This window comes from Salvelinus fontinalis, chromosome 19 (assembly GCF_029448725.1).
Source record: "Salvelinus fontinalis isolate EN_2023a chromosome 19, ASM2944872v1, whole genome shotgun sequence".
NCBI classification, from domain to species: Eukaryota; Metazoa; Chordata; class Actinopteri; order Salmoniformes; family Salmonidae; genus Salvelinus; species Salvelinus fontinalis.
In genome coordinates this window covers 38649188-38664458 of record NC_074683.1, presented here as the reverse complement: position 1 = coordinate 38664458, position 15271 = coordinate 38649188, and the positions used below count along the sequence as shown (strand labels likewise).

The window sequence follows — 15271 nt, the reverse complement described above, 5'->3', positions numbered from 1 at the left end:
CCCCAACCCTGGCCAACAGCCCCGCATCTACTTGCCCAAGCCTCCCCAGCTTCTCCTTCACCCAAATCCAGATAGCTTATGTACTGAAAGAGCTGCAAAACCTGGACCCGTACAAATCAGCTGGGCTAGACAATCTGGACCCTCTCTTACTAAAATTATCCGCTGCCATTGTTGCAACCCCTATTACCAGTCTGTTCAACCTTACTTTCGTATCGTCCGAGATCCCTAAAGATGGGAAATCTGCCGCGTTCATCCCCCTCTTCAAAGGGGGTGACACCCTAGACCCAAAATGTTATAGACCTATATCCATCCTGCCCTGACTTTCAAAAGTCTTCGAAGGCCAAGTTAATAAACAGATCACTGACCATTTCGAATCCCACCGTACCTTCTCTGCTGTGCAATCCGTTTTCCGAGCTGGTCACGGGTGTACCTCAGCCACACTCAAGGTACTAAACGATATCATAACAGCCATAAATAAAAGAGAGTACTGTGCAGCCGTCTTCATCGACCTGGCCAAGGCTTTCGACTCTGTCAATCACCGTATTCTTATCGGCAGACTCAACAGCCTTGGTTTATCAAATGACTGCCTCGCCTGGTTCACCAACTACTTCTCAGACAGAGTTCAGTGTGTCAAATCGGAGGGCCACTTGTCCGGACCTCTGGCAGTCTCTATGGGGGTGCCACAGGGTTTAATTCTCGGGACGACTCTTTTCTCTGTATATATCAACAATGTCGCTCTTGCTGCGGGTGATTCCCTGATCCACCTCTACATAGACGACACCATTCTGTATACATCTGTCCCTTCTTTGGACACTGTTTAACAAACCTCCAAATGACTTTCAATGCCATACAACACTCCTTCCGTGGCCTCCAACTGTTCTTAAATGCTAGTAAAACCAAATTCATGCTTTTCAACCGTTCGCTGCCCGCACCTGCCCACCCGACTAGCATCACTACTCTGGACGGTTCTGACTTAGAATATGTGGACAACTACAAATACCTTGATGTCTGGCTAGACTGTAAACTCTCCTTCCAGACTCACATTAACCATCTCCAATCCACAATTAAATTTAGAATCGGCTTCCTATTTCGCAACAAAGCCTCCTTCACTCACGCCGCAAAACATACCCTCGTAAAACTGACTATCCTACCGATCCTCGACTTTGACGATGTCATTTACAAAATCGCCCCCAACACTCTACTCAGCAAACTGGATGCAGTCTATCACAGTGCCATTCATTTTGTTACCAAAGCCCCATATACCACCCACCACTGCGACCTTTATGCTCTAGTCAGCCTCTATACACCTCTTTTGGCTGCCTTTCCTTCCAGTTCTCTGCTGCCAATGACTGGAACGAACTGCAAAAATCGCTGAAGATGGAGACTTTTATTTCCCTCACCAACTTTAAACATCAGCTATCTGAGCAGCTAACCGATCGCTGCAACTGTACATAGGCCATCTGTAAATAGCCCACCCAACTACCTACCTCATCCCCATATTGTTTTTATTTACTTTTCTGCTCTTTTGCACACCAGTATTTCTACTTGCACATCATCATCTGCTCATCTATCACTTCAGTGTTAATTTGCTAATTTGTAATTACTTTGCTACTATGGCCTATTTATTGCCTTACCTCCTCACGCCATTTGCACACACTGTATATAGACTTTCTTTTTTTTCTATTGTGTTAATGACTGTATTCTATGTGTAACTCTGTGTTGTTGTTTGTGTCGCACTGCTTTGCTTTATCTTGGCTAGGTCGTAGTTGTAAATGAGAACTTGTTCTCAACTAGCCTACCTGGTTAAACAAAGGTGAAATAAAATAAAAACATTTTTTTTTAAAAATGATATAGAGAGTGACATCAGAGGGAGTTGAGCCCCGTGACATAGAGAGTGACATCAGAGGCTGCAGGTCTGCTGCTGTACCTCAAAATCCCTCCCCTGTTCATAGATGGGGATGATGAGCTTGTAGACGTCTGAGATGAGCTCATAGCGCTCAGCCTTCCACAGGCCGTCAGCACACTCCTCCAACAGCTCCATCAGGACATCCTGTATGGGAGAGAGGGACAGATAAAACACTGCTGTCATACCGTGTCCACACGAAGACCATCTGGATATGGATGACACACACACCAGGGCTTCATTTCAAAGCTTTTATGAAGGTTAGTGCAAAAGTACTGGAAGAGTTATGAATACTAGAGACCTAATTGTCCTTGATGCAACACAAGCTAGTGTCCTTGATGCAACACAAGCTAGTGTCCTTGATGCAACACAACATGAAGAGTTGTTTAACTCCACTGACATTGTGTATAATGAGGACATGGGTGAACGAGAGATGAAAATGGGATTTAAAAGCAAATTTGTTCCACATGGTCTCTTAAAAGCTATTGAGCTGATAAGCTATGCGGTGCCATTTCTTTGTACTAAATTCAAGCATATAATTAGATGTGGAATTGTTTGCATGTTGTCTGTGAGCGTTTCTTTTGCTTTACACGTTGTTGGATAGTGTGGAGCAGAGCTGATAACATCTCTACAAGGTAGATGCCTGGTTATCTCCAGGAGACTGAAAACTCCACCTTTTCAAATCAAATTCTATTTGTCACATGCGTCGAATACAACAGGTGTAGACTCTACTTACAAGACCTGAAATTCTTACTTACAAGCCCTTAACCAACGATGCAGTTTAAAGAAAAATACCCCCCCCCAAATAAATAAAAGTACCAAATAATTTATCATTAATAAATAATTAAAGAGCAGCATTAAAATAACAATAGCGAGGCTATATACAGGAGGTACCGGTACAGAGTCAATGTGCGGGGGCACCAGCCAGTCGAGGCAATTGAGGCAATATGTACATGCAGGTAGAGTTATTAAAGTGACTATGCGTAGATAATAAACAGAGAGTAGCGGCAGCGCTAAAGGGGGGGAGAGGGGGGGGGGGCAATGTAAATAGTCTGGGTAGCCCTTTGATTAGCGGTTCAGGAGTGCTGGAGAGAAGCCAAGGTGATAAACGGAGCATAAAAGAAGCTAATCCTGCTAAGGATTTACAGTATTTTGCCTGTAAAAAAATAATAATTGGGCAATGTTTAGATGACCCCTTTACAAACGGGACCATTTTTACCACATTCTTAGCTGCGTACACCTTTTGTACCTTCCATGCCGAGGACGAGCGATAGTAGTGGTGTGCAGATATGGGTGGGCGTCTATTTTAATAAATCCATTGGGAATATACGCCATCAAAAATAAATCTATTTTTTATTTTATTTAGGCAGGTCCTAAGAAGCATTATAAGACAAATACAATTCATTTTCAAAAGAATGGATAGCATATTTTGAGTTTAATTAGGACTATGTTACAGGTCTGTGTAGCCATGGTTGCGCCATGGCTACATAGTTAGATGTTTTGTTCATTCAAACAGATAAGACACATCTACCCGATCACAGTCAACACACATATATTTTATAGTAAGAATATAATGAAAAAATAACAGTAAAATACAAATAATATTTTTCTCACACAATTTGTTTCAAGGTAACGTGTGGAACCGCTGTCCTATAATCTATAATTTTGAAACCAAGGCAAGCCACCTTTCATCTCTGTCCTACCCTCACTGCGCTTCGTTAGGGAGCAGGCTTTGGGTCTTACATTCATCATGATACTGATAGAAAATAATAGTCATCCTACTTTCAGAAGCATGTGAGTCTCCTGTTCATATTTCACAACCTCCCCGGGTGCTTTTGGAGTTGTCTATATATAAGATTGAGCAAAATAATAGGCCTGCACTTGATTTAGACTACATTATAGCATGCTAAATGTTTACGATCAGTGATAGATGAACACTTGATTTAGACTACATTATAGCATGCTAAATGTTTACGATCAGTGATAGATGAACACTTGATTTAGACTACATTATAGCATGCTAAATGTTTACGATCAGTGATAGATGAACACTTGATTTAGACTACATTATAGCATGCTAAATGTTTACGATCAGTGATAGATGAACACTTGATTTAGACTACATTATAGCATGCTAAATGTTTACGATCAGTGATAGATGAACACTTGATTTAGACTACATTATAGCATGATAAATGTTTACGATCAGTGATAGATGAACACTTGATTTAGACTACATTATAGCATGCTAAATGTTTACGATCAGTGATAGATGAGCAAACGAATAGATGAGATACCATCTCCACTTATTTGCCCAGACAGAAACCAATTAAACCAAATAGCCTATAAAGACAGATATTCAGTGAAACAAAACCACATTGATTGGTTATTAAACAAGCCAGTGAAGTCACAGGCTTTTGGTAGGGAGTAGGCCTATTGGCTACTCAGCGACTACGAGTAAAAAGCTAAATAATCCACTTGTTAAAATACATAACATGGCAAAATGTTTTAATAAATCAGTCAACTAGACACAGTGGCAACCTGTCATTCAGGGCAGGTGGGGCAGAGCTCCACCTGTTTCGAGCCCCACCTGTTTAGGGTTTGCTGCCTGTTTTGAATGTTATTTTGGCATTCATTTGTGTTACATATCAGTTTGCAAACAATGTAAAAACTAATTATTTGAGTGAATACAGCTGCATACAAGCATTATCTCTTTCTTGCTTTCTTGAGTATTGCAGCTTCAAAATGCATGTGTTTCAACCTAGCTCAGTGCTTTCTGTGGTGGAGGGGCAGCCAGAGGAAAATACTCTTTATTTGCGCCGTGATTGGCTCAGTGTTCTGTCACTCATGGGGATACTATGTCACTGCAGAATCTACAGGGAAAGTTAGGCAGTTCAAGCCCTGGGGGCTGCCATACATTTACATTAGAAGTGCCCATCCAAGAAAGCTCAAGGTCATTGGCCATAGATAAAATGATGTCAAATCACGTTATATCTACCGTAGCTTTGATTGGACTGATCATGTCAACATTTTAGCTAGCAAGCTAGACAAGCAGTAATCATGAATCAAGTCGATAATCTACTGGAAAATCCTTTTCAATCCTTGTCATATGAAGAGAAATTATAGATCAAACGTATCGATGCTCATCAGCCATTGGACATAAATATTCCACAACAAGTCGGAAATCGCAAATTCAACAATAAGTGGTTTGGAAGGAATCAGTGGCTAACTGCAAGCGTTGCGAAGCAATCACTAGCCTACTATTGAGTGGAGTGGGTGTGTGGTCCAAGTCTGGGTTTAAGGGTCTCTTTTCCAAGCTTAAAAGGATAAACATTCAACACCATGGGCCAGAAAAGGTTGAATACATTGGCCATGCTTGTCACGCCCTGGCCTTAGTATTCTTTGTTTTCTTGATTATTTTAGTTAGGTCAGGGTGTGACATGGGGAATGTTTATGTTTTGTTAGTTTTGGGTGTTTATATGGTAAAGGGGTTATGGGGTGTAGTATATGGGTTTGTGTTGAGTGTAGATGTCTAGCGTTGTCTATGTATGTTTAGTTGTCTAGGAGAGTCTATGGTTACCTGAATGAGTTCCCAATTAGAGACAGCTGATTTCGGTTGTCTCTGATTGGGAGCCTTATTTAGGGTAGCCATAGGCTCTCATTGGTTGTGAGTAATTGTCTATGTAGAACGTTTGTAGCCTGTATGTATGTGCACAACGTTTGTAGCTTCACGGTCGTTTTGTTGTTTTGTTATTTTGTTTAAGTGTTTCGTGTTTATTGTTTGTCATCTTTTAAAATAAAAGAAGATGGCTTATTTTCCAACTGCTGCATTTTGGTCCGTCAATCCGCCACACGATCGTGACAGAATTACTCACCATAGGACCAAGCGGCATGGAAGGCGGCAACAGGACCTACCTACACAGGATTTCTGGAGTTGGGAGGACGAATTGGAAGGAGATGGACCTTGGGCTCAACCTGGAGAATATCGCCTCCCTCGTGAAGAGCTGGAGGCAGCGAAAGCCGAGAGGAGGCGATATGAGGAGGCAGCAAGGAAGCAAGGCTGGAGACCCGTGAGTAATACCCAAAAATTTCTTGGGGAGGGGCTCATGAGGAATGTGGCGAGTCCTGATGGGAGAACTGCGTCAACTTCCCGTGCTTCCCGTGCTTCCTCTAAGAGGGAACCTGAGCCAGTCGGGCTGAGATTGGAGGGGAGCAATGGGAATGATGCAGAGACGGTTAAGGATTTATTGGGGAGGTTGGAAGAGAGTGAAATGAGGGAGCTGCTGTGTTGGTGCGTGAGGCACAAGATCCACCCGACAGAGCGTGTGCGGGATGTGAGGTTACCTGAGTCAGCTCTACATGCTCGTCCTGATGTGCGTGCTAACCGTCTGGAAAGGACAGTCCCACGAACCAGGCCTCCTGTACGCCTCCCTAGTCCTGCACCTCCTATATTAGCCCTATGTACTAACTCTCCTGTGACGGTCCCCAGCCCAGTACAACCAGTGCCTCCTCCACGCACTAGCCTTATGGTGCGTGTCTCCAGCCCTTTACCACCAGTGCCTAAATTACGCACCAAGCCTCCTGTGTGTACCCAGAGTCCTGTGCGTCCTGTTGCTGCTCCCCGCATTAGCCCTGAGATGCGTGTCCCCAGTCCGGTACCACCAGTTCCGGCCCCACGCACTAGGCCTAATGTGCGTCCCCAGGGTCCAGTATGCCCTGTTCCTGCTCCCCGCACTAGCCCTGAGATGCGTGTCCCCAGCCCGGTACCACCAGTTCCGGCACCACGCACTAGGCCTAATGTGCGCTCCCAGGGTCCAGTATGCCCTGTTCCTGCTCCCCGCATTAGCCCTGAGATGCGTGTCCCCAGTCCGGTACCACCAGTTCCGGCCCCACGCACTAGGCCTAATGTGCGTCCCCAGGGTCCAGTATGCCCTGTTCCTGCTCCCCGCACTAGCCCTGAGATGCGTGTCCCCAGCCCGGTACCACCAGTTCCGGCACCACGCACTAGGCCTAATGTACGCTCCCAGGGTCCAGTATGCCCTGTTCCTTCTCCCCGCACTAGCCCTGAGATGCGTGTCCCCAGCCCGGTGCCACCAGTCCCGGCACCACGCACCAGGCCTACAGTGCGCCTCAGCCGGCAGGAGTCTGCCGTCTGCACAGCGATGACTGAACTGCCCGTCTCCCCAGCGCCATCTGAGCCATCCGTCTCCCCAGCGCCATCTGAGCCATCCGTCTCCCCAGCGCCATCTGAGCCATCCGTCTCCCCAGCGCCATCTGAGCCATCCGTCTGCCATGAGCCTGCAAAGCCGCCCGTCTGCCATGAGCCTGCAAAGCCGCCCGTCTGCCATGAGCCGCTAGAGCCGTCCGCCAGACAGGAGCCGCTAGAGCCGCCAGCCAGACAGGAGCCGCTAGAGCCGTCCGTCAGACAGGATCTGCCAGAGCCGCCAACCAGACAGGATCTGCCAGAGCCGCCAACCAGACAGGATCTGCCAGAGCCGCCAACCAGACAGGATCTGTCAGAGCCGCCAACCAGACAGGAGCAGCCAGATCAGTCAGCCAGCCATGAGCAGCCAGATCCGTCAGCCAGCCATGAGCAGCCAGATCCGTCAGCTAGCCATGAGCAGCCAGATCCGTCAGCTAGCCATGAGCAGCCAGATCCGTCAGCTAGCCATGAGCAGCCAGATCCGTCAGCTAGCCATGAGCAGCCAGATCCGTCAGCTAGCCATGAGCAGCCAGATCCGTCAGCCAGCCATGAGCAGCCAGATCCGTCAGCTAGCCATGAGCAGCCAGATCCGTCAGCCAGCCATGAGCAGCCAGATCCGTCAGCTAGCCATGAGCAGCCAGATCCGTCAGCCAGCCATGAGCAGCCAGATCCGTCAGCTAGCCATGAGCAGCCAGATCCGTCAGCTAGCCATGAGCAGCCAGATCCGTCAGCTAGCCATGAGCAGCCAGATCCGTCAGCCAGCCATGGGCCATCCCTCAGTCCGGAGCTGCAGTCCCTCAGTCCGGAGCTGCAGTCCCTCAGTCCGGAGCTGCCATTCTTCAGTCCGGAGCTGCCCCTTATCCTGGTGCTGCCCCTTATCCTGGTGCTGCCCCTTACCCTGGTGCTGCCCCTTACCCTGGTACTGCCCCTTACCCTGGTACTGCCCCTGACCCTGGTACTGCCCCTTACCCTGGTACTGCCCCTTACCCTGGTACTGCCCCTTAGTCCGGAGCTGCCCCTTAGTCCAGAACTGCCCCTTAATGCAATGGGGTTAATGTGGAGAGGGGTCATTTTGAAGAAGCTAAGGAGGTGGTTAGGGACTGTGGTGAAGTGGGGACCACGACCAGAGCCGGAGCCGCCACCGTGGAGGGAAGCCCACCCAGACCCTCCCCTAGACTGTGTATGGTGCGCCCGGAGTTCGCGCCTCAAGGGGGGGGTTATGTCACGCCCTGGCCTTAGTATTCTTTGTTTTCTTGATTATTTTAGTTAGGTCAGGGTGTGACATGGGGAATGTTTATGTTTTGTTAGTTTTGGGTGTTTATATGGTAAAGGGGTTATGGGGTGTAGTATATGGGTTTGTGTTGAGTGTAGATGTCTAGCGTTGTCTATGTATGTTTAGTTGTCTAGGAGAGTCTATGGTTACCTGAATGAGTTCCCAATTAGAGACAGCTGATTTCGGTTGTCTCTGATTGGGAGCCTTATTTAGGGTAGCCATAGGCTCTCATTGGTTGTGAGTAATTGTCTATGTAGAACGTTTGTAGCCTGTATGTATGTGCACAACGTTTGTAGCTTCACGGTCGTTTTGTTGTTTTGTTATTTTGTTTAAGTGTTTCGTGTTTATTGTTTGTCATCTTTTAAAATAAAAGAAGATGGCTTATTTTCCAACTGCTGCATTTTGGTCCGTCAATCCGCCACACGATCGTGACAATGCTGTCAAACCAGCATGACATCTGCTGCGTTCAAAACAACTGGAAACTCAGACCTGGGAAATCTCGGACTTCAGTGAGTTCAAGACAACTGTGTAATCTGAAAAAACGAGCTCCGACTGGGAAAATATGTTTTGAACGGTCATCCAACTCGGAATTCCAAGTCGGGAACTCAGGCCTCTTTCTAGAGCTCCGACTTGAAGATGACTGACGTCATGATTCAACCTTGTTTTTTTCTGAGTTCCCAGTTGTCTTGAAAGCACCATCAATCCAGAGAATGCCAGACATTGATGACAAAGTCTGATGACAAAATTTGCCCACAAGAAGGACCGTTGCACCACCTTCCTGTTTCGAGTGAGCACAGTCCAAAAACGTATTGTATGTTCCTGCATAAATTATGTAATGTGCATGGGAGATATGTATACTGTAGCTAAGAAAGTAATACCAAGTGTATGTTGTATAGTAAGCTGTTAGTAGCCCATGTGCCTCACCCTAATAATTTGGTCCCTTTCCTACTTTTCTGATTTGGTGGTGCACATGTAGCCTATAACCTGTTTTAGAGAAATGTCATCATCCAATATTGTAAGAGCTTCATTGTGTGCTTATATGCCCCATTTATTTATCCTACAGTTCTAACTTGGTGTACAGGGAGATCACTAAGAACGGCCCATGTTCTGAATTCTGTCGCTGTACATTTCAAAAGTGCAAAACAAATAGTTATATTGACTACGTTCTTCCTAGCTTGCTCATTAATATCTTAAGCCTCTTATCCACTCGTTGTCCCCTTATGCCATAGTTTGTACATCTCAATTGTCAGTAGAAACCACATTTGTTTAATTAACTTTTTAGGGCTGCAATCCCGTTAACTTCTTATGGCTGCAGGGGCAGTATTGAGTAGCTTGGATGAAACGTGCACAGAGGTGCCCAGAGTAAACGGCCTGCTCCTCAGTCATAGTTGCTAATATATGCATATTATTATTAGTATTGGATAGAAAACACTCTGAAGTTTCTAAAACTGTTTGAATTATGTCTGTGAGTATAACAGAACTCATATGGCAGGCAAAAACCTGAGATAAAATCCAAACAGGAAGTTTGTTATTTAGTGGTTTTGCTGGCATGCATCTAAAAACATTTTTTTGTTTGCTCCACCAAGATTTTCATGCTGAAATCACCACTGAACATGGCTAAGAATAGGTTGATCAGCATAGAGTGCGCCACATCATCCCATGGAATCCGTCAAGGCTGCACACAGCAGAAATATCACAGAAATATTCTAGTACCTACACACCACCTTCTACAGTCAAACAAAATATACCTTTTATAGGCTGATGGGCAGTATCATGCTACTGCGATGAAATAATGAGATGGGGTGTACTGTATGTGTGGGACTGCAATAATGAGATGGTGTGTACTGTATGTGTGTGTGTGCGTCCGTTTCAGAGTGTTTTGGGAGTCGAGTGAGAGTCGTTCACAGCAGTCGGAGTCGACTCCAAAAGTCCTGGAGTCGTGCACCGCTGAAGAGAAGTGACACGCCCTGCAAAGTTTAGAACCGGCAGGAGGATGGTTAACGGGCGCTGCCTAGCAACCATCAAGAGTTTAAGATCGTAGTGTTTGCCAATGCCGCCTCAGCATTATGGCTACGTTTCATACTAAGCCGTAGACAGAACTTTGACGAAATGATTACTGGGTCGTTAGGTGGAAATAAAAGTTTTGGCTTTGATACCGGCAATACCTTTCAGATATAAAGAAAAGGCAGAATAAAGTTGGCGGTATGATGAAGTTGGCGGTATGATGAAGTTGGCGGTATGATGAAGTTGGCGGTATGATGAAGTTGGCGGTATGATACAATTAGCGGTATGATAAAGTTGGCGGTGTGATGAAGTTGGCGGTATGATGAAGTTGGCGGTATGATGAAGTTGGCGGTATGATAAAGTTGGCGGTATGATGAAGTTGGCGGTATGATGAAGTTGGCGGTATGATGAAGTTGGCGGTATGATAAAGTTGGCGGTGTGATGAAGTTGGCGGTATGATGAAGTTGGCGGTGTGATGAAGTTGGCGGTATGATGAAGTTGGCGGTATGATGAAGTTGGCGGTATGATGAAGTTGGCGGTATGATGAAGTTGGCGGTATGATGAAGTTGGCGGTATGATGAAGTTGGCGGTATGATGAAGTTGGCGGTATGATAAAGTTGGCGGTATGATAAAGTTGGCGGTATGATGAAGTTGGCGGTATGATGAAGTTGGCGGTGTGATGAAGTTGGCGGTATGATGAAGTTGGCGGTATGATGAAGTTGGCGGTATGATGAAGTTGGCGGTGTGATGAAGTTGGCGGTATGATGAAGTTGCCGGAAAAACGTCTCAGTGTGAAATGGATATAAGACTTGTGAATGCCCGCCCAAAAAGGAACATGCACCAGAACTCATTAGTTGACCTAGCAGCAGAGGGCAGCTGGCTTTTAGTCTCTCACCTCGTTGAAGTGGACATCCTGCATGCCCACATCCTCCATCATAGATACCTCCTCATCAATGTTGGGGGTGACCACTCGGAAGGCTAAGCAGCCCTGCTTGAACATGCCTACAGACCGTTAAGGAGATGGGAACATCATCAATAAACCAAATAGACAGATGTTTTCTTATTTCTGTGGTCTATAAGACAGGTTCTACATTAAGGGGAAAATATGATTTCACTCAGAACATTCTGTCATGTACAAACAGGCAAAAGGTCAACGTTTGAGAATTGCGCTCTCATATAGTGTGCTATGATTGGACCTGCTGAGGTGATTAACCCTCTGGTGTTACGAAGTAAAGAACACGTGTGAACTAACACTGAAACACAGATTACATAACAAAATCACAAATCTGGGATTGCCTGTATCAAACGTTAGAGTACTGATTTAGGATCAGTTTTGCCTTTTTAGATCACATTGAATAAGATCAAATGGACAGGGAGAACCTGATCCTAGACCAGCACTCCTACTCTGAGACGCAAGAACGACAGATTACATAGAAATATCTACAATATGCACAGTATAGTATTACTGACTACTTATTAATAACAAACTAATAACTACCAATCATTTCATTAAAATCACATTGCGCTGACCATTTAATTAACCCATTGTGAAGTCTGTAAAAAGAGAAAATGGCATCATCAAGTGGCAATAATGAGCAACATACTACACCTTTCCTCCGGAGATACTCGGCCACCAGGGCTGCCACGTGCACATAACACATGGCTGCCTGTGAACAACAGAGAACATCACAGATACATCAGTACGTTTTACTAGCCAGCCACATGACTTGAATTCATCATATTACATCATCATACTCCATATAGAGATTCTACCATAATCCACTCCTTAAACAACTACACCTCAAAATAACACCCATCCCTCTGGCATAGGCCCATCGTCTTATACTTATACACTGTGACCCCTAGCCTGACCCCTAGCCTGGTACCGACCTTGGACAGGTCTCCATTCTTCACACTCTGACCCCTAGCCTGAACCGTAGCCTGGTACTGACCTTGAACAGGTCTCCATTCTTCACACTCTGACCCCTAGCCTGATACCGACCTCGGATAGCTCTCCATTCTTCACACTCTGACCCCTAGCCCGAACCCTAGCCTGGTACCGACCTCAGACAGGTCTCCATTCTTCACACTCTGACCCCTAGCCCGAACCCTAGCCTGGTACCGACCTCAGACAGGTCTCCATTCTTCACACTCTGACCCCTAGCCTGATACCAACCTCGGACAGGTCTCCATTCTTCACGCTCTGACCCCTAGCCCGAACCCTAGCCTGGTACAGACCTCGGACAGGTCTCCATTCTTCACACTCTGACCCCTAGCCTGATACCGACCTCGGACAGGTCTCCAATTTTCACACTCTGACCCCTAGCCTGAACCCTAGCCTGGTACAGACCTCGGACAGGTCTCCATTCTTCACATGGATGCGGGCCATGCTGTCCAGCCAGGTCTTGCGGAGCTCGGGCGTGCTGGCGTAGGACTTGGCTAGGCTGTACTGCAGATCCACCAGCATCTCCGGGTCCCTCTCATGCTCCTTCATCTGAGCCGTGGCCATCAGGACCGTCCTGATCCGCTTTGTCAGGTCCTTCACATCTGATGGGAAGGCGGTGTTCTGTACAGGACAATAAACAGGAAGAGTAAAGACCAGATTATTCATGTGGTCCAATGGTAACATGGAGTTTGAATGAGAATAGAGCATCCATCGGGTTCTGACCTTGATTGTCTTGTCACTGTTGGCACAGTTGTTGATGATGGACAGGGACTGCTGGAAGCGGGTTCCTCCGATACCGATGACGTCAGCAATCAGCTGACTGACGGCGATCACCACCTGAGCGAGATGGCAGAAGTGGCACACGTCAATAACACACTACTCCCATAACCATCACGTCAATAACACACTACTCCCATAACCATCACGTCAATAACACACTACTCCCATAACCATCACGTCGATAACACACTACTCCCATAACCATCACGTCGATAACACACTACTCCCATAACCATCACGTCAATAACACACTACTCCCATAACCATCACGTCGATAACACACTACTCCCATAACCATCACGTCGATAACACACTACTCCCATAACCATCACGTCAATAACACACTACTCCCATAACCATCACGTCAATAACACACTACTCCCATAACCATCACGTCAATAACACACTACTCCCATAACCATCACGTCGATAACACACTACTCCCATAACCATCACGTCAATAACACACTACTCCCATAACCATCACGTCAATAACACACTACTCCCATTACCATCACGTCGATAACACACTACTCCCATTACCATCACGTCAATAACACACTACTCCCATAACCATCACGTCAATAACACACTACTCCCATAACCATCACGTCGATAACACACTACTCCCATAACCATCACGTCGATAACACACTACTCCCATAACCATCACGTCAATAACACACTACTCCCATAACCATCACGTCGATAACACACTACTCCCATTACCATCACGTCAATAACACACTACTCCCATAACCATCACGTCAATAACACACTACTCCCATAACCATCACGTCAATAACACACTACTCCCATTACCATCACGTCGATAACACACTACTCCCATAACCATCACGTCGATAACACACTACTCCCATTACCATCACGTCAATAACACACTACTCCCATTACCATCACGTCGATAACACACTACTCCCATAACCATCACGTCAATAACACACTACTCCCATTACCATCACGTCAATAACACACTACTCCCATAACCATCACGTCGATAACACACTACTCCCATTACCATCACGTCGATAACACACTACTCCCATAACCATCACGTCAATAACACACTACTCCCATTACCATCACGTCAATAACACACTACTCCCATTACCATCACGTCGATAACACACTACTCCCATAACCATCACGTCAATAACACACTACTCCCATTACCATCACGTCGATAACACACTACTCCCATTACCATCACGTCGATAACACACTACTCCCATAACCATCACGTCAATAACACACTACTCCCATAACCATCACGTCGATAACACACTACTCCCATAACCATCACGTCGATAACACACTACTCCCATTACCATCACGTCAATAACACACTACTCCCATAACCATCACGTCAATAACACACTACTCCCATAACCATCACGTCAATAACACACTACTCCCATAACCATCACGTCGATAACACACTACTCCCATAACCATCACGTCGATAACACACTACTCCCATAACCATCACGTCAATAACACACTACTCCCATAACCATCACGTCGATAACACACTACTCCCATAACCATCACGTCAATAACACACTACTCCCATTACCATCACGTCAATAACACACTACTCCCATAACCATCACGTCAATAACACACTACTCCCATAACCATCACGTCAATAACACACTACTCCCATTACCATCACGTCGATAACACACTACTCCCATAACCATCACGTCGATAACACACTACTCCCATTACCATCACGTCAATAACACACTACTCCCATTACCATCACGTCAATAACACACTACTCCCATAACCATCACGTCAATAACACACTACTCCCATTACCATCACGTCAATAACACACTACTCCCATTACCATCACGTCAATAACACACTACTCCCATAACCATCACGTCGATAACACACTACTCCCATAACCATCACGTCGATAACACACTACTCCCATTACCATCACGTCAATAACACACTACTCCCATAACCATCACGTCAATAACACACTACTCCCATAACCATCACGTCGATAACACACTACTCCCATTACCATCACGTCAATAACACACTACTCCCATAACCATCACGTCAATAACACACTACTCCCATTACCATCACGTCGATAACACACTATTCCCATTACCATCACGT

At 45.9% G+C, this 15271-nt stretch overlaps 1 protein-coding gene across 11 annotated transcripts in view; it reads right to left on the bottom strand.

Annotated features, from left to right (window-relative positions):
* Positions 1-15271, bottom strand: part of LOC129816698 (dedicator of cytokinesis protein 9-like) — a 196685-nt gene that overhangs the window by 9459 nt on the left and 171955 nt on the right. For all 11 annotated transcript variants that reach the window (XM_055871481.1, XM_055871486.1, XM_055871488.1 and 8 more), the window contains exons 42-46: positions 13052-13165; positions 12734-12949; positions 11993-12050; positions 11279-11385; positions 1928-2050 (exon numbers count right to left, since the gene is read on the bottom strand). In XM_055871481.1, the coding sequence (XP_055727456.1) occupies positions 1928-2050; positions 11279-11385; positions 11993-12050; positions 12734-12949; positions 13052-13165 (618 nt within the window). The remainder of the gene's footprint in view (positions 1-1927; positions 2051-11278; positions 11386-11992; positions 12051-12733; positions 12950-13051; positions 13166-15271) is intronic.